General features: G+C 45.3%; 1 protein-coding gene across 7 annotated transcripts in view; it reads left to right on the top strand.

Moving 5' to 3' along the window:
- ESYT2 (extended synaptotagmin 2) overlaps window positions 1–25,404 on the top strand; it is a 75,992-nt gene that overhangs the window by 29,532 nt on the left and 21,056 nt on the right. For all 7 annotated transcript variants that reach the window (XM_082473231.1, XM_082473227.1, XM_082473228.1 and 4 more), the window contains exons 4-13: window positions 1,351–1,427; window positions 5,387–5,459; window positions 5,706–5,795; window positions 13,197–13,252; window positions 17,652–17,772; window positions 19,859–20,035; window positions 20,878–20,960; window positions 22,416–22,464; window positions 23,544–23,633; window positions 24,057–24,152. In XM_082473231.1, the coding sequence (XP_082329357.1) occupies window positions 1,351–1,427; window positions 5,387–5,459; window positions 5,706–5,795; window positions 13,197–13,252; window positions 17,652–17,772; window positions 19,859–20,035; window positions 20,878–20,960; window positions 22,416–22,464; window positions 23,544–23,633; window positions 24,057–24,152 (912 nt within the window). The remainder of the gene's footprint in view (window positions 1–1,350; window positions 1,428–5,386; window positions 5,460–5,705; window positions 5,796–13,196; window positions 13,253–17,651; window positions 17,773–19,858; window positions 20,036–20,877; window positions 20,961–22,415; window positions 22,465–23,543; window positions 23,634–24,056; window positions 24,153–25,404) is intronic.

Here is a 25,404-nt window from a genome sequence, read left to right as displayed (position 1 = left end):
GCATCCTTTTGTTTGAGCACACCGGGCCAGCACAGGACCACCATGGGACACTACCTTTCATTTTCACTTTACCTCAGTCACCTCCAACGGTCACGACAGGTGGGAAGACACAGCTACGAGCTAGAAAGCACGTGACTGTGAAGGGCGGACGGTGACTAGCTTAGGCCTCGACAGCCGCATAAGGTCTCTGCGGCGCGTCCTTCCCCTGCCTGCCCCTCTCCTCCGGCCCTGCAGTCACTGTCTCCCTCTGGCTGGCGTTTGTGTCTCCCAGAGTCAGGTAAGCTCATGCTGGCGCAGCTCTGGAATTCTCGCTCCAGCTGGGTTTGTCTCAGGAAGAATTACGTTCCTGTTTCACATGCGCTTCAGTTTGATGCTACGTAAGATCATCATCGGAGGAGACGGCAGGAACGCAGAGAGTAGTGCGGGTTCATTCGGGGAGCTTGGCGTCGCCGTGGCTGCATGGACCTCTTTTGGGCACACAGGACCCGGGCTGTTTGACTGAAGGGACAGAAGAGAGGGGCAGGAGAGCCCGAGCAGAAAAGCCCGGGACCTGGGATGGTAGGAAGTGTACACTTAGAGCTTCTCCTGCAGCTGGGTGAGGAATAAGGTTTCAGGACACCCACACTGTCAGAGTGAGCAGTAAGACTCCAGAGGTCCGGTCGTTCTTCAGCTTGAGTTTTTAATGCTCAGACGTCATGGTGAAAACTTTCTTAGGAGGGGTCTCAAATCAATTAATGGGAAAAAGGTTTTGACATGATGTTGAAATACAGCATTTATTGTAGGTCTGCCTTTTCTTTTTACAGAGTCATTTGATTGTGACCTTGTAGCATGTATTAGGTGTTGAAAATATAGCTAGTATTTTTGATTCACTCAAAAACCCCATTTGTATTAAAATCTTAAGAAATGGAAAATTATGACATAAAAAATGAAAGGAAGTTATATTTTAAACAATTAGTAAGGATGGAGTAGAGGGAAAGGGTCAAAGTCATATGGAAGAGACAAGGGCCCAAGGGTCCTGGGAAGGAGCGAAGCTGGGTCATAGCGGAGCTGCGTCTGTGGCCCCTGAGCACCTGCTGTGCCAGGCCGTGCTCCTCGACCCGCATGGTCCTGTGTCCTGTAGCCTCACTGTCGCCCATGTGGAGCTGCCCTCCTGACCGTGTTTTACAGATGAGGGCGCTGAGGGACAGAGGTTTAACAACTTGCTGGAGGTGAAACAGCTAGTACATTGTGAAGCAGAGTTTTCACTCCTGTGGCCTGATGCTGAAGCTCGTTGTCTCAGCTCTGCCATGTCACAGGGCTTGGTTTTCTTTCACCCTTCCTACGTTTTAAGTAAGCCAGTTCTTGTTTCAGCCCCTCAGGATCAATGGTGTTAAGGTGTATACTGAAAATGTGGACAAAAGGCAAATTATTTTGGACCTTCAGATTAGGTAAGTTTGTATTTATGTCATAGTTAATGATGTGTGATGTCACTTAGCTGTACCCATAAGGTGGAGGATATAATGAGCACATTTCTTACCTGCTGTTTGATGGAATTGGACTAACTTCTTGTTGAAGACCTAAATTTATTTACTTTCTGGTTTTAGTTCCTGGTAGCCTAGATAATTGCTATCATTCATAAAACATGTTAAATAAAAGAAAGTAAAGGCACTACAAGAAAAGAAAACGACAGACCCATGTCCCTTGTGAACATTGATGCCACAATCCTCAAGAAAGTGCTAGCAAACTGAATTCAGCAACATAGTAAAAGGATTATACACCGTGACCAAGTGGGCTTTATTCCTGGGATACAAGGATGGTTCAGCATAAGAAAAGTGATCAGTGTAATGCTCCACATAAACAGAATGAAGGGGAAAAAAAACCCTGCATGATTATCTAAGTTGATGCAGAAAAAGCATTTGGTGAAATTCAGCACACTTTCATGATAAAAACACTTAAACAGGAAACAGCCAGAAACTACTTCAGCATAATAAAAGGCATATATTCCCAGCAAGTGGCATGCTCAGTGGTGAAAGACTGAAACCTTTTCCTCTGAGATCAGGAACAAGACAGGGATGCCTGCTTTCACCACCTCTGTTCAACATGGTACTGGAAGTTCTTTTAGAGCAATTAGGTATGAAGAAAACGAAGTGAATGGCATACAAGTTGGAAAGGAGGAAGTAAAATTATCTTTGTACACAGGTAATATGATCTATGTAGAAAACCTGAAAGATTCCACAAAAAGCTTTTAGAACTAGTAAATGAATTTAGCAAAGTAGAAGGATACAAAATCAATGCAAAAAAAAAATCAGTTGCATTGTGTACATTAACAACGAGCAATCCAAAAAGGAAATTAAGAAAAACAATTTCATTTACAATAGAAACAGAAAGAATAAAATACTTAGAAATTAACTTAACCAAGGAGGTGGAAGACTTGTACAATGAAAACTACAGAACATTGCTGTAAGAAATTAAAGAAGACATAAATACATAGAGATACATCCCATGTTTGTGTTTTGGAAGACTTAATATTGTTGAAAGTCAACACTAAAAGCAATCTGTAGAAGCAGTGTGATCCATATAATCATATATCTGATAAGGGATTGAGATCCAGAATGTATAAGGAACTCCTACAACTCAACAGCAACAAAAAAACAAATAACCTGATTGAGAAATGAGCAAAGGACGTGAATAGACATTTCTCCAAAGAAGATACACAAGTGGACACAGGCACATGAAAGGGTGCTCAACGTCACTATTAATCAGGGAGAAGCAAATCCAGACCACAGTGAGATGCCGCCGCACACCCATCAGGGTGGCACCTATCAGAAAACAGATGAGTGAGGATGTGCAGGAATTGGAACCCCTGTGCACTGATGGCGGGAATGTAAAAGGTACGGTTGCTATGGAAACAGAATAGTTGTTCCTCAAAAAATTAAACAATTACTGCATGACCCAGCACTTCCATTTCTGGGTACATACCCAAAAGAATTGAAAACAAGGTCTCAAAGAGGTATTTGTGCGCTTGTGTTCATAGCAGCTGTATTCCCAATAGCTAAAACATGGAAGCAACCCAGGTGTTCGTTGACTGTTGAATGGGTAAGCAAGGTGTGTTATGTACATACAGTGGAGTATCATTCAGCCTTTATAAAGAAGGAAATCCTGCAGTGTGTAGTGTCCACCCTGCTACAACAGGGATGAACCTTGAGGACATTATGCTAAATGGAATAGGATAGTCACGAAAAGACAAATCCTGTCTGATTCCACTCATGTGAGGCCCCCAGAGGAGTCAGATTCACAGAGACAGGAAGTAGGATGAAGGCTGCAGGGGGCTGGGGGAGGCGGGATCAGAAGTCACTGTTTAACGGGTATAGAATTTCAGTTTTGCAAGATGCAGAGAGTTCTGGAAGTGATGGTGGTGATGGTTGCACAATAATCTGAATGTGCTTAATGCCACTGAGCCGTGCACTTAAAAATGGTTGAGATGGTAATTTTATGTATATTTTACCACAATAAAAAATAATTGGGAAAAAAGTTACTTAGGGGTCTGCCAGGTGCCTTGCCTGCGTGGTAGAGAGGTTTTCTCTGGCTCTTGTCTTCACTGTTCGTGAGCCTTTTTTTCTTTTTTTTTTTTGGTGTCTTATTGACTGCCAAGATTCCGGCTTTCCCTGACGCCCCGGCGCAGCTGTGTGCAGGCCGCTGCTGAGCTGCTGACTGACACACGGCCCCGCAGGGTTTGGTTTGTTGTTTTGGCTAAGGATCATTTTATTTTATCATGTCATCTTTGAGTTTCTAAAGTGTGTTAATATAGTGAATGAACAGTCAGTACCAATTACCTTTATTCTAGAAGGGAGCATAGAATGTTGTGATGATGTAATACGGAAAACTCTGCATCTTTAACATATTTGGAACTACTGCAAACGCTGCTGCCATCAGTGCAGTAAAAGAGGAAGCCCCGCGTATGTCTTCGGGTCAGCTGCACCCCGGAAGGGCTGTCCACTAGGCTGAGGATGAGCTTCAGGAGCGTGGGAACCTTGTTCTCTTGTTCCAGCACCGAGGGAGCACTGCATACACGTTCATTAAATAAACATTGGAATGAATCTGCTACCGGACACCATTTTGAAGATGCAGCCTGGCTTTTGTGGTTTCAGCAGACATGACGGCATACGCAAGTTATGCAGCTCAGATATTTATGTCTCTAAAAAGTCTGCTTTTTCCTGTGTTCCAGATAAGGACTGTAACTAGGTTACTGGCCGTGGAGTTGGGGAAGGAGTAATTGAGAGCTATGAGGAAATAAATGATCAAGTCTTAGTGTGTGTGGGCGAAAACCTGTCGCTCGCCATCTGCCTCTACAAGGGTGAGGCCACCAGCTCCTGCAGTTGCTGACCTTCCACACACCCTGAAAGGAGTTCAGGGCAGAGATCAGGAATGAGGCCCTCTGTGCTCTGGGAAAACTGGCAGAACAGGTCTTCAGATAGATATATTCAGGAGACGATGTTATGAGCCCAATTTCTCGCATCTTCTCATAGCTAGAAAAGCACTGCTATCATTAACTCAGATGTCTGCCCCTCGTGGCTAGCAGCAACTTTCTGCCAAAATGTGTGCTTGACTGTACGTCCCCCCTTCACCAAAAGAACCTACAGGTATTGACTTGTACATCAGGACTGTGAATATTGGAAGACTTTCATCCCAGATGCCTTTTGTCACTGTTTTGCTCATGTGCTTAGACAGTCTCTCTCATGGTTATCAAATTGCCCCCCGACGCTCCCACGCAGGAGTGGGAAGTCCTGCTTCCAAGAGTCAAGGGTGGGAGTCAAATCATACGGATCCCACGCAAAACGTTGTGGACGTGCCATGTTCATTGTAAAGATGGGTGTAAGCCTTACCTTCAGCATCATGCTGTATTCATGTTTGTTTCACATTAATGATTGAAAAGACTTAATCGTTGAGTAAAATTGATACCTCAGATGGATGTAATGTCTTTAACCTTTGACATCAGAGGGCCCTGAGTACTGCTAGTTTCCTCAGTACGGGGAGCTTGGGCACAGCATTTATTTGTGGTGAAATATAATCTCAGCATTTTTTATGTTTTAAACAAGCATAGTTGTTTATAAAACAAATGAAAACTACGCTCCATCAAGAGACTGCTCCAGAAGTTGCACTTTGAGAAGTGACATTTATACCAAGGCCTCTGGCCAGGCTGCCTGCCTCGCCACCCGTGCGGTGGTACTGACTGGTGTCAGTGACTGCTCCAGCGCAGGCACTAGAACACTCTGGCACAGCCAGGCTGCAAGTTACAGCTTTGCCTACAGTCTAGTTCTGGTTGCTTTACTATCATTGTATTCAGATTATATAGCTTGCAGGTCTGTGGTGATTAAGAGAATGTAATACGGAACTTTTTCTTTGCTAGTTTTGTAGGAAATTGTGAGATTGATTTGGAGATCAAGCGATATTTTTGTAGAGCTGGTGTGCAAAGTATACAGGTAAGGTTTTTTTAAGTTTCATAGTCTTCTCAAATTCTCTGTGCTCTATTCAGAAAGAAACTCATGAAGTTTTTATTAACTCAGAATTTCTTTGAAGTTAAGTTTTTGTTTATAGGTTATACTTGAGAGAAACCTGAAGTCAGATGCTCAGGAATCACTGAGAGGATCCTGCATCCTCCTTCTTGTGTCTGTAATGGCCTGTGGAATTGTTTTCTGTTAATGTTTCGGTTTCCCATTTGAATTTAGATTCATGGTACAATGCGGGTGATCCTGGAACCACTGATTGGAGACATGCCCTTAGTGGGAGCTTTGTCTATCTTCTTCCTTAGGAAGCCAGTAAGTCAATGTTTATTTCATTCTTTTCTTCCCATTCACTGACAAGAATGTGTACATATCGAAGAATAGACAGAGTGGAGAAAAAGAGCTTAACTCACTTTATTCCCTTTGGTGCATGAATCCTGCGTGCTTTCATCTCTTTATGCCTTAACGGAGGGCTTCACATCTCTCGATAGACAACTTTTTTCCTCATTATAAAAATAATATGTTTTGCTGCAGAAAATTTGAAAGCAGACCTTAGAAAGTATAGGTTGTAACTAACATTCAGCACCTATCACTGAGTATGATATATATTTACTGATTCAATCCTCATAGCTCTGTAGTTAAATACTAACACTAAATACTTTTGCCGACCAGGACCTGAGAGTCTGATTTGTCCAAGTCACAAAACCGGTAAGTCTGGGGAGCTGCACCTGGACCTGCCCTCCCCTCTGGTCTGGCAGAGATGCTATCCTCATACTCACCCTAAGTCACCCTGCAGCCCTCCCCCCCAACCATTGCCTGCCTCTCGGGGTGTGTTGAGTGAAGCACACAGTATGCTGTGTTTTTAAGAGTCACAAAGATTAATTTTGACTAAGTTATATTTTAACACTTGGATAAACCATGATATTATTATTTTACATTCCATTTTTGGTTATAAGTCATCAATACTTATTACTCATTATTAGCCACAAAAGTAAGACAACAAAAATGTCACCTACCTAGACTCTCCCTCACTGAGACCCTTTCTCCTCGCCGAGGCCCCTCCCCTCACTGAGACTGTCCATTCTCACCTGGGTGGCTCCACTCCTACAAGGCTCCTCATCTGGGCTTCTGCAGCCTCTGCTTGGCTTCCTGCCTTGGCTCTGTCCTCAGTGGACTTCACTGCTAGGGGTCTTGCCCTGGCAGACTGACCCACCAGGGGCCGGCTCTCACTCGCAGACGGTCATCTGTCCAGTGCAGTGGTAGTACCACCCCCGCCCCCTCCCCCATTGTCCCTTCCACCTCCCTCCTTCTCTCTCCCTCCTCTCCCAGAATGCTGCCCTTCCCAGGACACGGGCAGCCAGGTTCCCTCCTTGTCCCTGTGCCTCGTAGCACACTTCTTAATCTTTGCAAGCCACAGCCATATCGGTCTCCGTACAGTTCAGTAAATGTCTGATGAATGAATGGATCTGTTTCTCAGATACCTCTTCACAGTGTGCCATTTTTGTAACCTGCGATGAGTCCTTTCTGGAGGTGTCATTAACATCATGTGTAGTGTAAAATGGGGATATTCATCTGTATAATTTGATTCAAATAACTTAATATAAATCATTGTTGCTGGTTTTTAAAATACAAGTTTATGTAGACCAAACAAGTGGTACTTTTCTGTATAAAAACATAAGAAGTAAGTGTCATCACTGTTTGTTACCGCTAAAATTATTATTCTCATTTGCTTTTTATTGCTTAAATAATGGGCTTATTTTGAACATATCTTAACAACACAAAACATGGTAAAATTCAAAAGCTATTAAGGAACATCTGTGTTCAATTTTAATTTATTAAAATTTTGAGAAATGAAGAAATCCGTAAAAGATTCAAAATTCATGGAGTTTTTTTCCCCACATACAAGTTGTTGAAAAGACAGTATGTTTAAAAAAATTCCTTCATTAATGAATATAAAAAACTAATCCTTAGCAAGTTGATAAGTATTTTTAGTTTGCAGGGAATTTTTAACAATTTAAAGAGTTTTTTTTCAGCTCAATGTAACAAAATCCAAATCTTTCTCAAAACTTTGTAATATTCTTCATTGGATCTTTCTTAGGTATACTTAGTTTAAAAATAACATTGTAGGGACTTCCCTGGTGGTCCAGTGGTTCGGACTCCATGCTTCCAGTGCAGGGAGCCCAGGTTCAGTCCCTGGTCAGGGAACTAGGATCCCACAAGCTGTGCAGCCAAAAAATAAAAAATAAAATAAAAATAACATTATAATGTTAATTTCCAAATAAAATTTTAGTACTCAGAAAAGCAGGATGAGGCTGTGAAAGGTTGAGGATCACTTGTATCCTTATATGGTGAATTACAGTCACCAAGCACAGGCTTCAGAGAAAAGGGACTTTTTCAGTCACTTTCATCTGGAAAATGTAAGAGCAGAATTCCTTGCTGGCTGCCAAGTCCTTCCTCACCCCAGTGAAAAACAGAAAGATTGGGGTTTTGACTATCCAGATGATTTAGAAGCATGGCATAAATGCTGGAGAGGGTGTGGAGGAAAGGGAACACTCTTGCACTGTTGGTGGGAATGTAAATTGATACAGCCACTATGGAGAACAGTATGGAGGTTCCTTAGAAAACTACAAATAGAACTACCATACGACCCAGCAATCCCACTACTGGGCATATACCCTGAGAAAACCATAGGTCAAAAAGAGTCATGTACCAAAATGTTCATTGCAGCTCTATTTACAATAGCCAGGACATGGAAGCAATCTAAATGTCCATCGACAGATGAATGGATAAAGAAGATGTGGCACATATATACAATGGAATATTACTCAGCCATAAAAAGAAATGAAATGGAGGTATTTGTAATGAGGTGGATGGAGTTAGAGTCTGTCATACAGAGTGAAGTAAGTCAGAAAGAGAAAAACAAATACAGTATGCTAACACATATATACGGAATCTAAGGGGAAAAAAAAAAAAAAAAAAAAGGCCATGAAGAACCTAGTGGCAAGACGGGAATAAAGACACAGACCTACTAGAGAATGGACTTGAGGATATGGGGAGGGGGTGGGGTGAGATGTGACAGGGTAAGAGAGTGTCATGGACATATATACACTACCAAATGTAAAATAGATAACTAGTGGGAAGCAGCCGCATAGCACAGGGAGATCAGCTCGGTGCTTTGTGACCACCTAGAGGGATGGGATGGGGAGGGTGGGAGGGAGGGAGATGCAAGAGGGAAGAGAAATGGGAACATATTGTATATGTATAACTGATTCACTTTGTTATAAAGCAGAAGCTAACACACCATTGTAAGGCAATTATACTTCAATAAAGATGTTAAAAAAAAAAAAAAAAAAAAAAAGAAGCATGGCAACCTTCAGAAGAATATGAAACTTTCGCACGTTTTTTGCTCGTTGATTTGTTTAGATTAGTTCTGATAATGTGCTACTTGTTTTTTAAAAAATAACCACAGGTGTCTGCAGTGCTGAACTCGTTGAGCACAGTGGGGGCAGGGCGGATGTACTGTCCCCTTATTTCAGGTTAAGTGACAGACATGAGCGCCACACAGCCTCACTTTCCGCTCCTGGTCTTTCTCTCCTTTGAACTGTGTGCTTTGAACAAATTACCATCTTCTCCCAGTATCCACAGGGGATTGGTTCCAGGACTCCCACGGACCAAAATCCGTGGGTGCTCAAGTTCCTTATTAAATGGCGTAGCATTTGTACATAACCTACGCACATCCTCTTGTATCCTTTAAATCATCTCTAGATCACTTATAACACCTAGTACGGTGTAAATTCTGTGTAAATCATTGAAAGTCCAATGTAAATAGTTGCCCTAGTGCAGCAGATTCAAGTTTTGCCTTTTGGAACTTCTGGAATTTTTTCTTTCCGAATACTTTTGATCCGTGTTTGGTTGAATCTGAGAAGGCGGAACTGGAACCCTCAGATACGGAGGCCCAACTGTGTTTAATTTCTGTAAGCCTCAGTCTCCCCATCGGTAACATGGGGAGTACACTAATACCTCCCTCAAAAGATTAGAGGTGACGATTAAATGTAAAACACTTGGTATAGCACCTGGCACATAGTGAGTCTTCAGATGTTTAAGAAATTAAATATTTTCCAATATGTAGGGTTAGCATTCTGGTGGGGTCCTGGCAGCAGAGGTCGAGCATTGGTAAGCACAGAAGCTTGGGTTAAGGTTCTGGTACGAGCCAGGGCGACCTACTCTCTGCCCTTGGACGTGTCCCAGGGGAGTGGTGGCAACCCACTCATGCTAACTTGACGGTTGTTGGGATTGCCTCTGGCATACACTCTTAAGGGTGTTTCAGAACCCTTAGGTCATTTTTAGGTCTGTCTCAGGAGTATGGATTAGAGTAGACTGGGTCAGGAGGTCCTTTCTAGAACTTCTCCAGGAGATGGTCTGGGGCTCACTCTGAACCTGTTTATCCTAAAGGGGTCCTCCCAGCTAGCAAAGGACATGCCTGCTGAGTCTTTGATCCACAGATTGAGCTTCTTCATCTATAAAATGGAAATAGCATCTTCCTTTTAGAGTGATTGTGAAAAGAAACTGAATCCTACTAGCTAGGACTCTGGCAATTGAGGTACCTTAAGCAAAGGAAGGGGGAGAAGGGGGAGCTTTATTTAAAAACAAAATGAGCATATATCGATGTCTCATGAAACTCATGCAGGGGCTGCAGTTGGGAGTCAGGAACAGGACGGAATGTGGAATGTGGACGCCGTGGCCACTGTCTCTTGTTACTGTTCTGCCTCAGCTTCGTTCTTCTCTCACCCTGAGACCAGCCTCCTCTGGTCCTTCAGGCCACAGGCCAGAAACACTGGCTGCCGGTGCCCCCAGGAGTGAGCCTCCCGGTCTTCCCTTGGTCCTTGCCTGCCCTATTCCAGCTGCATCAGATACAGACCCTTAACCCCGAGACCAGGAGTAGGAAGGTTGCAGCATTCGAACGAGGCTCCCAGAAACCGATTCCTGCAGCCGTGCGTGGGAGGTGGTCATGAGGGGCGAGGGAGGGCTGGGCTGGCAGGTCCATGGAGCCCACTGGACGGAAGAGGCCCAGTCGTAGGCCACACGTTAAGCCACTGGGGAGTTTGTGGCTGTTTATCCCGCCAGGTGTCCTCTGCATTTCTTGGATCTGGGGTCTGATGTCTTTCATCATTTTGAAGTGTCTTGCCCCACCACCGTTGTTGTGGTGCTCTTTCAGTGGCCCTGCCCCCTCCCTGTGACTCTGTCTTTGGAGGGTCTTGTGCAGGAGAGAGTGTCGCACCTGCCCCCAGCAATACCGGATCTCTGTGGTCAAGGCATAGAGGGTGAATTCTGTTCCTGTCCTCTGAGTGGCTGTGGTCCCTCGCCTCTGGAAGGCAGGGCTTCTGTCTTTCCTGCAGCAGCTGTGCTCTCCTCGGCCTGCCCTATTTCTGTGGATTTCACAGGGTTTACTCTGGCTCTCCTGCCCTGGGATGGCCCTGTCGCCTCAGCTCTCCATGCATTCAGGAGTGATGCTCTTCCCAGTTTTCTACATCCCAAGTGAAAGCTGGAAGTCCTAGGAGCTTTAAGACATAAGAAAAATATTCGTGACCTTTACCACCAGCCCAAATCAGAAAATTCAGAAACTCTGGAGAAGGGTGGAGCCACCAGTCTGTTTTGTTTTGTTTTTAAATATTTATTTTCTTTTTGTCTGCATCCGGTCTTCGTTGTGGCACGCGGGCTCCTCCTTGTGCCGCGCGGACGTCTCTCTAGTTGTGGCGCACGTGCTCAATAGTTGTGGTGCGCAGGCTTAGTTGCTCTGCTGCATGTGGGATCTTAGTTCCCTGGCCAGGGATCGAACCTGCGTCCCCTGCATTGGAAGACAGATTCTTAACCACTGGACCACCAGGGAAGTCTCCACCAGTCCGTTTTTAACAGACTTCCTGTGTAGGACGCCTGGCGTGTTGTCAGTGCTGAAATGAGCAGTGGCTGTCGCCGACTCTCCTGCAACCCACAGATGGCATGGAGGGCAGAGGGCAGCCAACTGAGGTTCCCGTGAACACATGCTGCGCTGGTGGGGTTGCAGTTGCAACGTGCCCACCTTACTCACTGTTTCTCGGCAGCCCAAAGAGCTGATTTCCTGTCCTTTTGGGAGCACGTCTCACTGGTTCTTCAGTTTCCCGAAAGGAGATCCCAGGCATCCAGACTTGGTGGGGGGGCGGCACTAATTTTAGTTGCTTTCCCAAAGCGCTGCCTGGATCTGCCCCGCCCTCACACCTGTCCACCTGCTCACACACTCTCATCCTCCCACACACAGTCACTCACACTCCTCTCTCACCCCCTCAGCTTGGCTCTTCTGTCCCCTGGCCTCCCTGTGTTCAGGGACAGGCCAGCTCCCCCTTCAGGGCCTTGAACGCGGAGGCCCTTCCCCTGGGGCCTTCTTTCTTGCATTCAGATCTCTTCTTTTCAAGCTCACCTGAGTCTGTCCTTCCGTGAATTCTGCCCCTGCCTTGCAGGCATTTTGTTTCTCTGAATTTGGGTAGCATCCAGGTACATCTTACCATTTTGCCAAGGGTCCTGCGAGTCGGCCCTCTGTCACCTGAGCGTTTGTACTCTAGTTATAATCCCCTCCAGGTGACTGCCCTTTGGGAGGGCCTGTGAGTGCTTCTTTACTCCTGGTTCAGCAGGGTGCCCCAGACCTGGAGTCAGCCATTTCTTCAAAATCCCCTGTTCCTTTTAGAGGAAAATGCGTTTAGAGATCGTAGTCAGGGTGCTAGGGAGTCCTAGGGAGGTTAGTGTTTCAGGACTTTATTAAAGTTGTTGCTTTTGAGTTTTGCTCTGTCCGAAAGAATCTTGACCCTTCCAGTTCATGTTTATAACCACCTACTGCCCAGCTTTGTCACTCCAGCTCTATGGGTAATAGAGGTCATGCAGTTTCACTTGGCATCTTCTACAACATAGAGCACAAGTAATTTCATTATGTGCAGTATCCGTCTTGACAGGAAGAGCAGTGTTTCCAATCAGTACTTTTTACCTGTCCACATCCGTTTAATAGAATCTCAGCCAACTATATAGGAATTATTCTAAGATAAATACCCACTAGAAAAATGAGCAATAAAATACAGGTGTTGAATGAATGAATGGAACATGTCCCAGTAGTATGAGGAATATGCAGACTGAAACAGCAATAAAGTACCATTCTTTAACTGCTGGATAGACTGATTTTTAATATAGGTGTAAAATATTTTTAATAGGTTGTAAAGAAAGGACATTTTATACAGTTTTGATGGGAATGTAAGTTTGTACAATATTAGGGCAATTATGTAGCATCTATCAACATAAAAAATGAACGTGTATCTTTGACCAGAATTTCCACTTTTTGAATGCTAGTCTCCATGTGTATGTAACAACACGTGTGTACAAAGATATTCACTGATTCATTACTTACAGTAAAAGAGAAATTGTAAATATTCTAAGTGCTCGTCAATAGGAGGATGGGTATATAAATAATTATGATTTTACTGGAGTAAATTTTGACATCAAAAGAACAAAACAAGAACAGGCAAGGTATCTATACCAACAAGGGACAACGACCTTGATGTTTTACAAAGTGAAAAACAAGGTATAGGACAGTAGTATGTACTAACCCATTTCATTTATAAAGAAACAAACCTGCATGATTTGATGTGATAATTGGAAATAATTTGCATACTTAATATTTTTGCCCTTTTTTTAAAACAGCTTTTAGAAATTAATTGGACAGGACTGACTAATCTTCTCGATATCCCCGGATTGAAGTAAGTACTCTGTCACGTCCTGTGGGTAGCTTGCTGGTGGTGTCACGTGCGTTTCCAGTGTCGCGAAGACGACACGGGTGTTTGAGAGCTATGTCTTCCGAGCAGAGCCCATGCTTTCTGGGCCGGCTCTCTTGGGCTCTGGTGTCGCCGGCCCATCTGAGGCTCTGGGTCAGAGCCGCATGAGAGCCCTGTTAGGACTAGATGGAGCCTTTTCATTAGTCATGAGGTGTCTTTCCAGTTTTGGTGTTTTAATATCCCAGAAAATTAAAGAAAACTTTAAAAAGTTTTCAAGCTTATAGGTTTCAAAACTAGCCCTTCCTGGAATCTTTTCAAGCTGTGCTGCGCCTTCCCTTTGTGCCTTCTGTGCCTTGACCCGCTCCTCCCTGGAGGGGCAGGCGTCAGCCCTGGACCTGGGAGCTGCGTCGTGTGGCTGGGAGGCCCTTGTTGTTCCGTGTCCTCTAGTGTCTGAAACACGAGGAAACCTTCCGCCACGAGCATGGGAAGCCCTTCAGGGCGTGTCCCGCCTGTGGGAGAAGGGAGGCTTCCTGGTCGCGCCACAGGCCCTCTGTCCTCCGAGGTGGAAGGCGGTGGCGGCAGACCTGTTAGCCACCACTGAGCAGGAAGGGCTGAGGCTGCAGCCGCCAAGCCTGCTTCTGCTGATTTCACTGTTGCATTTGAAGGTTAAAGTGTGTTGCTTGTTGGTTAAAGTTACACGTGTTCCTAGTGGACACTGCTAATCTGTGGGGGGGTTTTCCCCCTAAAATGGCTTAAAAATTGAATTATGAAAGCCTTGGTTTCAATCTCTTTTTTCTCTTCCCGTGTATTTGTTTATGCCCTTGAAATGGCCATTAGAAAGAATTTTGTTTCATTATCAGGGAAAAATCAAGACTACACTGAGGCATAGTCATAACAATAAAAGTCTTTTTTAGGTGCTGTGGTTTATTGGATATAGAAAAATACTGTTATCTTTAAAAGATTTTTGGAACGAAAGGACAACTTTAAAAGAGTTTTGTTGAAGTGTTGATTAGGATTCTTGCAACAACAAACCCAACTTACCTGGTCTTCATTAAGTGAGTAAATAATTGAGTAAACAAATACTGTTTTTTTTTTTTTTTAAATTGGAGTATAGTTGATCTACAATGTTGTTAGTTTCAGTTGTACAGCACAGTGATTCAGTTAAACATATACATGTATTCACTCTTTTTTTTTTTTTTAATTTTTATTTATTTATTTATTTATTTATTTATTTATGGGTGTGTTGGGTCTTCGTTTCTGTGCGAGGGCTTTCTCTAGTTGTAGCAAGCGGGGGCCACTCTTCATCGCCGTGCACGGGCCTCTCACTGTCGCGGCCTCTTGTTGCGGAGCACAGGCTCCAGACGCACAGGCTCAGTAATTGTGGCTCACGGACCTAGTTGCTCCGCGGCATGTGGTATCTTCCTAGACCAGGGCTCGAACCCGTGTCCCCTGCATTGGCAGGCAGATGCTCAACCACTGCGCCACCAGGGAAGCCCCAAATACTGTTTTTTAGACACAGTCTATTCACTCGTCCGACAAATGGGTACGGAGTGCCTGCTGTGAGTGCCAGCCGTGGCCGTGAGCAGAGTGGAGCCTGCACCCTCAGCTGGTGTCGCCGAGAGGCCTGCGGCCCTGTCGGGTAGCCAGGCACAGCCAGGTGCTGGCATCCACAGGACGGCTCCTGACTCTGCTTTTCTGTGCGTGGCTTTGTTGCCAGGCAGGCTCTTTCTGTGAAGTAGCCGCTTCTAGCTTCTATTCCACACGCTCAGCAGCCTCAGTCGGAAAAAGAACCTTTTCCCGCGAGTTCCAGCAAAAGTTCTAGGGTTGACTTCTGTTTGTCTGCCTGTCTTTGGACAGACTCTCCTGGTTCTGAGGGTCAGGTTCTAGGGTTGACTTGTTTGTCTGCCTGTCCTTGGGCAGACTCTCCTGGTTCTGAGGGTCAGGTTGGGCCTCGTGCCCACGCTGAGAGGAGGCAGAGAAGTGCTTGAAGAAGCTCCAGTGAAGGGGGGGCGGGGGGGGCCCCCAAGGAAGGGCTCCAGAAGTCGGAGGAGAGGGTGCTGCTTAGCTGGCAAAAACGATAAATCCCTGCTGTCGTTTAGTGTAGAAGAGTGTGGTCTGCTTTCCTCCCCTCTGCGTCGTGGGAGGGGTTTGTCGAGCATCTGCCCTGCAGGCCTTGGTGTGCTGGCTCCCTGTAGAGAGCCAGAGGGCGGGCTCTGCCGCGTGAGCCTGCAGCGCAGCTCAGGGGTCAGTCCCAGAGCATTCAGTTAGAAGGGAGAAATGCATGCACACTCGCTCGACGCACACGTACAAATACAGCGCCATTTCATTGCGTGATTTTATATGAAGGCAGGCTCTATTTGTATAGTAATAGCTTCCGGCTGTTGTTTTATAGATGGGTTTTCATATATACAATATATAAAACCTATTCTTCTATATTCATTATGTATAGGATTGCATTTATCATTAAAAGTATCAGAATATACTCATATATATTAGAAATACAGACGGAAATAGACACACACCATTCAAAAATGAGACTGTGGTATAAAAGGGATATGGTAAAATACCCCTTTTAAATTATATATATTTATATATGATACATAATTATGTAAATTTTATGTGATACAATATACGCATATCTACTTAACATAAAACTTGGGCTACTATTTCTCAAAGATTTTGTCAAACAACTCACAGCTGTGGCAAGCCTTGTCTTATAAAAATAAATATTTAATAACTTTGAACCTAACATAATGAAATCTTGCCCCAAGCTTTACAAAATGAACATCTACATGCTCTATCCATTGACTACAAAACAGAATCCAAGGTATTATAAAGTAGCAGTGATGCCTGAATCACTTTACCACAAATTTTAGCTATCCTTAACATTTTTCAGTGAAGAGCCATAAACTGAGTGTTGAAGGGATGAGGGTTGTGATAGAAACAGAGGTAGGGTGATGAGCAGGGTCGGTTCCAAAGGACCAGGAGGGTGGGACACAGTGGAAGCTGCACTGTGTGCTGAGCCCGGCGTAGTCAGGACGAGCGGAGTGGCTCAGGGGATGCCCAGCCCCACTTGGGAGCCCGCGGGTGGGGCTGCCGAGCTGAGCACCACCGTAGGCGTTAGAGAGAGGTGAGACGGTGGCCGACCACCGTAGCAGCTAAGGGATTCTTGAAACGTTTATGTCATCAGTGAGGGGTCTTCTGTTTCAACAGATTTTTCAGTATAAACAAAACTGGTACTTCTGCAGGGAAATGCCTGAAGTAAGACTATGCTTGGTATTAATGCTTTGAAGGACCATCTCATCCTCTGCGTGGTGAACACTGATCCAGTGTCTGCGGCTTAGACCCTCTGAGTCCCCCTGGACTGTTAGCGCCCGAGTAACTGGCCTCTTCAGCAGTAGAGTGTGGAGCTGTCTGTGGGTGTGTGGTTTGTCTGCCCATGTCGGGCTGAAAGGCGCTGCGCTGAGGTTCCGCATCTTGGCCTTGCATTTGGACCCCCAACCTGCAGTGAGGCTCAGTTATCACTCAGTGAATGACGGCACTTTCACTGCGTCCCAGTGGATGTTCCGTGTGTAGTTACTTTACATCTGCGTGTTCATAATGTTAACATCTGAGAAGTACTGGCAAGAAGTAAGGTTCTTTTAAAACTTTGCACTTCTGGCTAAAGGTGTTCTTCTATAGCAATGAAACTTGGTTTACGTATGCCTCAAAAGTGCTGTCACACATACGTTGCTTGATTCTCACATTTACACCAAAGAACAGACAAAAAGCATATTGAAAGCACATTTGCTTCTTTAGCCTCCACAGTTTTATTCTTGCTACTGAGATCTCTGTGCAGTGGTGTATAGTCTTTCAAATTGATTACAGTATTCAGTACCCAAATAAAGTGTGAAGAAAGAATGAACTGTAAATTCCTTTGCTTCGTTGGGACCTCTGCATATATAACAGGAAAGATAAATTTAATGTAATAAACATGGAATGAGTAAATAAATGGATGCTTGTTTTGGTATTCTCTGTACTTTTATGGGTGTTTGAAATAGTTTATGTTAAAAAAAAGAAACTTATTTAAATGTATCTTACTTATTCAATATTAGATCAATGATAAAGTTATGTGGAAATGTATGAGATGTTATTTAGGACATTGTGAAATATAGCCAGAATAGTATCTTGTGTTCTCAGAATAAACCCCACATAATCGTCACTGTAGCAGTACTGCATCTAAAGTATTAAACTGCTGGCTGTAAATACTGTGTTAGAGGGATTAGCTCCACACTGTCAGTGGGATGTTGTGTCATGTCTATGCTAAGTTCACTGTTAACAGGCGATAACTAGTACTGAAGTGTCTGATAGTTGATTTGTTTGTTTTTTACCTCCCACCTAACAGTGGTTTGTCAGATACTATCATTTTGGACATAATATCAAACTACCTGGTGCTTCCCAACCGAATCACGGTTCCTCTCGTCAGCGAAGTTCAAATAGCACAGTTGCGGTTTCCTATACCAAAGGTAAGCATCCGTTCATTAACACTTACAGACAGACTGGAGGAACTCTTCACATACTTGGGTGTTGTGACTTCTTGTATTTCTCCTAACAGCAGCCTTGCCACGTGGATCTTGATGCAGTAAAGGTGGTCTGTCCTGCCCTGTTCCTTAGGAGATTGGCTAAGGGGCATCTGGCCAAAAACTTTCAGAGACTTGAGGACAGTTCTTAAACCTCAGCTGTGAACCTCAGAGCTGCTCATAGGGATTTAATTCTGCAGATGTCATTGCAGGTTGTAAAGGACAGCTATGACAACTTATTTATTGCCTCAGAAAGCACTTGCTACTTGTATGTATCGAGATGTAACAGTCCAGCCTCAGCCGGGAACCGTACAAGCCCCCCCTCAGGTGTGGCAGAGCGGGCATCTGTGGGGTCACTCAGGGAGGGGTGTGGCAGGCGTGTCCTTAGTGTCACAGCTGCCCTGGGTGGGATGGAAGGGCACGGCCGGGGCTGAGCCGCAGCCCTGCGGTTAGGCAGCGGCTTCACTTCGGGAGCGTATTCCTTGGTGTGTCTGGGCTGCAGTTTCTTCATCTGTAAGTTGGGGTGATGCCCTGCACACAGAGGCGGGTCACACGTGTTGGAGTCGCCTTCATTTGAGTAAACTAAACAACCTCAGTCTGAGACTGTGAGAGCCTGCTGGCCAAGGACGTGGAATCCTCTGCTGGGCACAGAGCTGGAAGGTTGGCCCCAGTTAGCAAGGGCTTCTCCCCACCCGTCTGGTCTGACCGACCTTGAGCTCCAGAAGTGGAGTGGGCAGCCTGTCACATGGTGTCTGGTCCTAGTTCAGTGTTTGTTTCCTGAAGTAGAAGTGGCCAGCCTTTCCCCACTGCCCGTTACTCTTTCTAGGTAAATTCGATCTCAGTAACAGTGCACAAACCAACAAAAGTGCATGAGCATTCCTGTATTTTTTCAAGTAACAACACCCCAGTCATTCATGCCCAAATCAGTTACATTGTTGGCATTCAGCAGATGTGATGGGACACCACGTATGAGACAGGGATGTCTTTTTTCGTTAACTTAGGATTCTCATCTTTGGAAACCCAGGCCTGCCTTTCCACATAGAAATCCCCGTGCTCCTAGGCCATTAGGCTTTGTATTCTCTGAGTACAGGTGACCATCTAAGCCTGCCCGGATCCAGCCTCCCTGCTGCTCAGATATGTTTGTTGCCACATTATGTAAGCTTTAGACCTGTGAAAATATAAGCAGGGGATTTTGTTTTGTTACGGTTTTAAAAGCGTATTTATCTGTAAAAATGTCTATCTTTCTATGCTGATTGGTTCAGAAATATTACCTGGTAATTTTTTAAAAAGTGTTTTGTGGTGTAGAATGCTACCCTCCAAAAGGTAACTTTACAGGTTGTGTTTGCCTTGAAAGAAATATGAGTGGAGGTTTTTAATTTTATCAATTAAACAACATTTTTGGAAAAGATAACTATGTTAAGTCTGTGAGTCATATGCATCTCAGATTTTCAGTTTCCTATGCATAAAATAGGTTTAATGACAGTATTTCATAGGATTGTTGTAAAAATTCAGTGATGTAATTGGAAAGTAATTGCATATCAAGGACTTAGGAACAGTCTCGTGCATCCTGTAGTGCCTGTTATCACTGCAGTTACCACTAGTGTTACTACTACCGAAACACAGGACTGTTCGGTGACCCATGAGGCCCTGTGCCATCTGACCTCCTGCCGTCCTGCCCTGCCCAAGTTGGGCTCCTGGGGTCCCTGGGGCACAGTGCCGCTCTGGGACCCCGCGTCCCAGGAGAAGTCTGCAGGAGGTAGTGGCTCACGCCACCTGCTCCTGACTCTGGCTCCGGTCAGACCCCTGGGACCCCGCGTCCCAGGAGAAGTCTGCAGGAGGTGGTGGCTCACGCCAGCTGCTCCTGACTCTGGCTCCAGTCAGACCCCTGGGACCCCGTCACGCTCCTCTTGAGCGTCGCGTGTTTGCCTTTGTTGCTCAGGGAGGAGGAGCTGCCTGGTCCCTGGGCACAGGCTTCACCCCGTGCCTGTCGGGTGAGCCAGCGAGCAGTCTGCTCTGTCTTCCTTCTTTCCAGGGTGTCCTGAGGATACACTTTATTGAAGCTCAGGATCTTCAGGGAAAAGACACCTACCTTAAGGGACTTGTCAAGGGGAAGTCAGACCCCTATGGAGTGATTCGAGTTGGCAACCAAATCTTCCAAAGCAAGGTCATCAAGGAGAACCTCAGTCCAAAGTGGAACGAGGTGTACGAGGTGAGGGAGTGGGTGCTGCTGCCGTCCCCCCCCTCCACGTTCCTGTTCCACTCCTGCTGCGGGGTCGTGGTGTGCTTAGTTCAGGGTAACCTCAATTCTCTGCTTGCATTTTCCATTTTTAAAACCATTGTACCTTGTATCCCTACCTCACACAAAATTTTAAACCTTAATCGCGTCAAGCTATCACGGTAAATAATTAGCCTTTAATACACATAAACGTATTCCAAAATGAGGTTGATTATTTACTGTTTTGTAAATTTTCATTTAATACATCTGGACATCTCTACATGTCAATAAATATAGCCGTTCACTTGAGTAGGTACCATCATGTTTTTACTCAGAGAGATCTGGGCTTTTGGGTTCATTGTAACCAGTGCTGTATGAGTGCCGTGGGTTTTCTGCATTTGGCCAAGTTTTCCCCAGATTACGCTCCTCAGAGTGGAATTGCTGCATCACAAGGTATGCGGTTTGGAAAGAACTGAGAAGTGGTGCAGTTTATACCCCATCAGCTTCCCGTCCTCCCAGCCCGGTCTGTTGCCACATCTCTCAATCTCGGAGTGGTGGTGAGTGGGGCGCTTGCGGCCACCCTGCAGCCAGCACTGACCGGGGCCGCTGCCGGAGTGGAGACACATCCAAGCTTGTGGCCCCCGGTAACTGGGAACAAACGCAGCGGCCCGTGGCCGTGTGCGCGGATATTTCACAGGGACCCTGCCATCCAGAAGTCTGTCGGGTCCGACAGTGGGGACCTCAGTGCTGTGCAGCTGCTACCGCTGACTGCAGTCACGTACTCAGTAGACACGATACTGGTGACTGTGAGATAACTGTGAGCTGTTACCTTTCAGGCTCTGGTCTATGAACACCCCGGACAAGAATTAGAGATCGAGCTCTTTGACGAAGACCCAGACAAGGACGACTTCCTCGGAAGGTAAATCCTTCATGACTGAGGAGAGCGTGGACTCTTTTTCTTTGATAATCAGTGTTAAACGTGTAATATAACTTCAAAAACAGGATTATGTACATGTTATGTGTATTTTAAAATGGCTCTTAGATGTAGCGTTGCTTCACCTTAGACTTCTTAAAACACGTTTTGTTCCTAAAACATTTCACATTTAAGTAAGAAAAGGAAAGCTGCTAGATCTGTGTCCATCATAGCAGCCACATGTTGCTATTTAAGTTAAATTGATTAAAGTTAAACAAAATTTAAAATTCACTTTCTTAGTTGTGCTGCCCCATTTTAAGTGCTCAGTAGCCACGCATGGCCCCAAATCCAGCCCACCTCTCCAGCCTTTACACCACGCAGGCAGGTGTGCTCTAGGTTATAGAAACAGGTTTTTTAACTTTTGATTTTGTTATTGGGTTATGGGGGGCGGGGAATAGATAGTAATTTATATTGTGCCTGTATACTGGAAAAGCAAATATTGACTTGTTTGCTTAAATTGAACAACCTGTACAGCTGAAAAAAATATCAAAAAACACACTTTAGCCTCATCTTTATTATTTAACTGAATTTCTTGTGGCATAAAAGATATAAGGATAGATGACATTGGACAGGTCTGGCTTCATCAAGAATGGCCTGTGTGTTAGGCTGTGACCTCAGAATTCATTCATGAGGCAGTTTAATGAGGAGCAACCACAAGATTTCAAGCAAGGCAGTGAACAGATCAGACTTGCATTCCAGTAAAGCCACTGTTAGGTTAGGTTATCAGGGACTGAGACTGGGGACCGGCCGGCCTTCAGGAGGCTGTTGGAATAGATCAGGAGAGAGATGTCGGGTCTGACCTGGGGCAGAGCTCGGGGGCAGAGAGGAGGGGTGGCTGCAGAAGAAGGGGGTGTCATCGTCCCGTCCTGGTCATCTCTGGCTCGGGGGCTGGCTCCATGCTCCCAGCAGTGCAGGATTATTGGGGGAAATGGAACGGGCCGTCGGGGGTGTGCCGAGCACGAGGCAGAGGCCTCTGCGGCCACAGAGACGCTGGTCAGAGCTGAGGAGCGAGGCTGGGAAGGCAGTCAAGGCCTAATTGAGCCCACGGGGGGCTGAGCCGGAGCAGTGGGCAGCAGCTCAGGGAGAGCGCGTCAGACCCAGGGCGGAATATGCCTGCACATTTGGGGCGCGAGTGGACAGCTCCGTGTGGGGAAGACCAGCCCTCCCGGCTCTGCCCGCAGCTGTGCCTCGCTGAGTGTTCCCACCTCCCTGCTCTTCCCTACCTCGCTTCGCTCTCGTGGGTGGAAGCTTGGGGAAGCTTTTGGAAGAAGTCTGTTTCTTGATAAACTAGCATTTTGTTGCATTTCTGGAGTACTTTTTCATAGACTAATGCTTAAGGTTATTTCAGTTGTAAGAAATGTGTTTCTATGTTCTAAAGTTGTTGTATTTTTATTTCTATAGTCTTATGATTGATCTTGTTGAAGTTGAAAAGGAGCGCCTTTTAGATGAAGTAAGTTTCCTTTGAGTATTGTTCTATTTCATGAGTGTTGACAGAGCACCTGCTGCCACCGCCACCTGATGGTCTGAGAACTTAACATCCACTCACAGACGTTGAGGACTTAGGCCTTCTAGTAACAGCAAAGTGAAAAGAAGTCAGCACCTACCAGACACTGGAAATTCCTGAGGATCCAAACACACACCAACTTTGTTTCAGGCAGGCACGCTCTCCTTCGGAGTCAGGGCAGAATCTGGGAGAGACTCCCCAGTAACAGGCATTTTAAAGGTAGTCGGAGTTCACAGCAGAGCTGGCACAGTGCAGTTGATGAGAAATTGTCCCGTGAAAGATACCCACAGATACAGTGTGAATTGACAGCAACAGACGTACTTCAAGCAAGATATTGCTATCAGAATAAAAAGGATAAAAAAGGAAGTTTGTGGTGGCTTCTAAAAGATGGGTAAGATTTGGATAAGTAAAGCATAATTAACCAAATCACTGCTGAGATCTGCTTTCAAAGTAACATGTTTCCCTTCCCGTGCACGTCAGCACACACTCAACAGGTATCTGCAGTTTATCGTGTTGTTGTGTGCCGGGTACTGTGTGCAGTGACGGGCAGAGCAGACAAAGCCCTGCACTCGGGGCAGTCTCTTCTTAATACTGAGTGTTTGGGGACCATCCTCGATTAATTGTTTTGTGGCTTTTAAGCTGAAACAAGTGTATACTAATTGTTAGTATATAGTGATGAGGAAAAACAAACCTGTTAACGTGTTTGATATTGAAATTCAGACTTGGGATCAGTGTTATCTCTCTTGGCCCGTAAATTCTATGGAAGTCCATACGTAAAAGCCTGACAGTGTTGGGTGGTGTAAGAAGATATTTGAGTCCTTGCGTGTGAATCGGGGGAGGAATTGGGAGTCAGTGAGTTAACACACGCAAAGCGGCCACTGCTGTCAGTGTCTGGGGCCAGCAGCTGGTTCTCAGGCCTGGAGCTAAAGGTGGCAGGACTCAGGCCTTCCACGTTTGTGGAGACTGTTCAGTTTGCGTGTCTGATCCAGGAGGACTTTGGCTGAACTGTCTTGCTTTCTCTGCAGTGGTTCACCCTGGACGAGGTCCTCAGAGGAAAGCTGCACTTGAAACTGGAGTGGCTCACGCTCATGCCAGACGCTTCAAACCTCGAGAAGGTGCTGGAGGGGGTCCCATGACAGCCTGCACTCCTGATCGCTAAGATTAGTACCTGTAAACTGTGCTGCTGCTCACTTAAAAAAAATTACAGCAATAATTTTGACTCCTGTGCTGTAAATCGCTACAGTAGCATCAGGGATAAATTAGAGATAATGGAATTTTACAGGTCATTCTCACCTGTTTTATGAGATCTTTAAATTTTGTGCTTCATTATTGCATAGGGATTTGAAGAGCCACAGGTCACCTGAGTGCTTCGTTTGATCGATCTGAATAGAATCTTATGTTCATTGTCTCTGTATTGCATATATCAGATGCTTATTTCTCCACCTTTCTTATTTTCTTGAGGGTTGTAGACATAATCAGGAAGAAATAGTCAGGAACCTTGGAAACCCACCTGCTGAAGCTTTTTCCTTTCCTTGTAGGTGCTGACAGACATCAGAGCTGACAAAGATCAAGCCAATGACGGGCTGTCCTCCTCGCTGCTCATCTTGTACTTGGACTCAGCCAGGAACCTCCCGGTAGGTGCCTCCGCGAGAGCCCACTGGGTGCGCTCGTTTCCTGGCAGTGGGCCCTGCTGCGTTCAGCCGCGCCCACGCCGTGTCCCCGTTCTTGTTGCTGTGGTTTCACTGCACTCCAGCCCAAGAGAGCAGCAGTGGAGAGGGATACGTGTGCATTTCCTCCATGAGTGTAATTTTATGTTTGCATCTTACTGGTTTATCCAGGATGGTCAGAATTATCTTACATGTTTTAAGAAGAAATCTCCAATACATAGGAAAAGAATACCCCTAGTAGTTAGAGAAGAAGGTTTTCTGTAGAGAATCACTAATTATTAAAATTTAGTGCCCAAAGATGACAATTATATCCCTCTGGCATCATCCTGGAAGTAGCACAGCAGGGTGACGGGGCCGCGTCGGGTGATCCCCTGCACACACGGCTTCTAGCCCAGAGCGGTGCTCCTCCTCGTGGGCGTCAGAGTTGTTCCGCGCTCAGAAAAGCCGTAGAGAGCAGTTCTTACAGATAACGACCAGAAGCGTGGAGAAGGGTCGGTCAGGCCCTGGTGTGACGCTCGCCTCCACCCTGAGGGTAGTGTGCTCGTGGTCAGTGTTTATCGTTTTGATAATGCGTTTTGAGTGCCCATTCACTTGTTCAGTAGATGGCCTTTCTTGTTCCATTTCACTGTTGGAGGCCAGTTTTGTTGAAAGAAAGACAACTACCTCCAGATGAAGGGTGTTTCCTCCTGAAATGATACTGGTTCCAGGTCACCCAAGTGCACCTGTAGACAGTCCCCCAGGGTGTGTCCTTGGTGCGGGTGGACGTCTGGGCATCTCACCTCACTGTGATCGCACCATGCTGTTCCTTTACCTCGGGAAGTGCACACCCTAATTCTGTTTAGCACCTCTCAAGGGTTTAAAATTGTGCATTACTTGGGCTTTGCTCACAAGCAAAGTCAATGTATTTTGGGCATCTCTATGTTTTATTTAAAGTTTTTAATGATTAAAATGTGATCATGTATTTTTTTCATTTTGGGAAAATGTAACAATTGTGCGTGTAAATGTATATAATTGTACTCTTTTCTTTCAGTGAAGGTTTAACCTTTCTGCAGAATTATTTGTACGGTAGAACTTTTTGCTTTTAACCACAATAATGTTTTAAAGTGTTTCATATATGCCTGATGGAAGTGAATTTGTTGTGTATTTTAGGATATAGAGGAAAGTAGTGGGGAATTGGCCTCTCTTTAGAACTGTGTGTTTTGTCACATTAAATTAAAAT

Source organism: Balaenoptera physalus (genome assembly GCF_965194825.1).
Source record: "Balaenoptera physalus genome assembly, chromosome: 8".
NCBI classification, from domain to species: Eukaryota; Metazoa; Chordata; class Mammalia; order Artiodactyla; family Balaenopteridae; genus Balaenoptera; species Balaenoptera physalus.
Note: the sequence above shows the minus strand (reverse complement) of the source record. Positions and strands in the feature narration are given on the sequence as shown.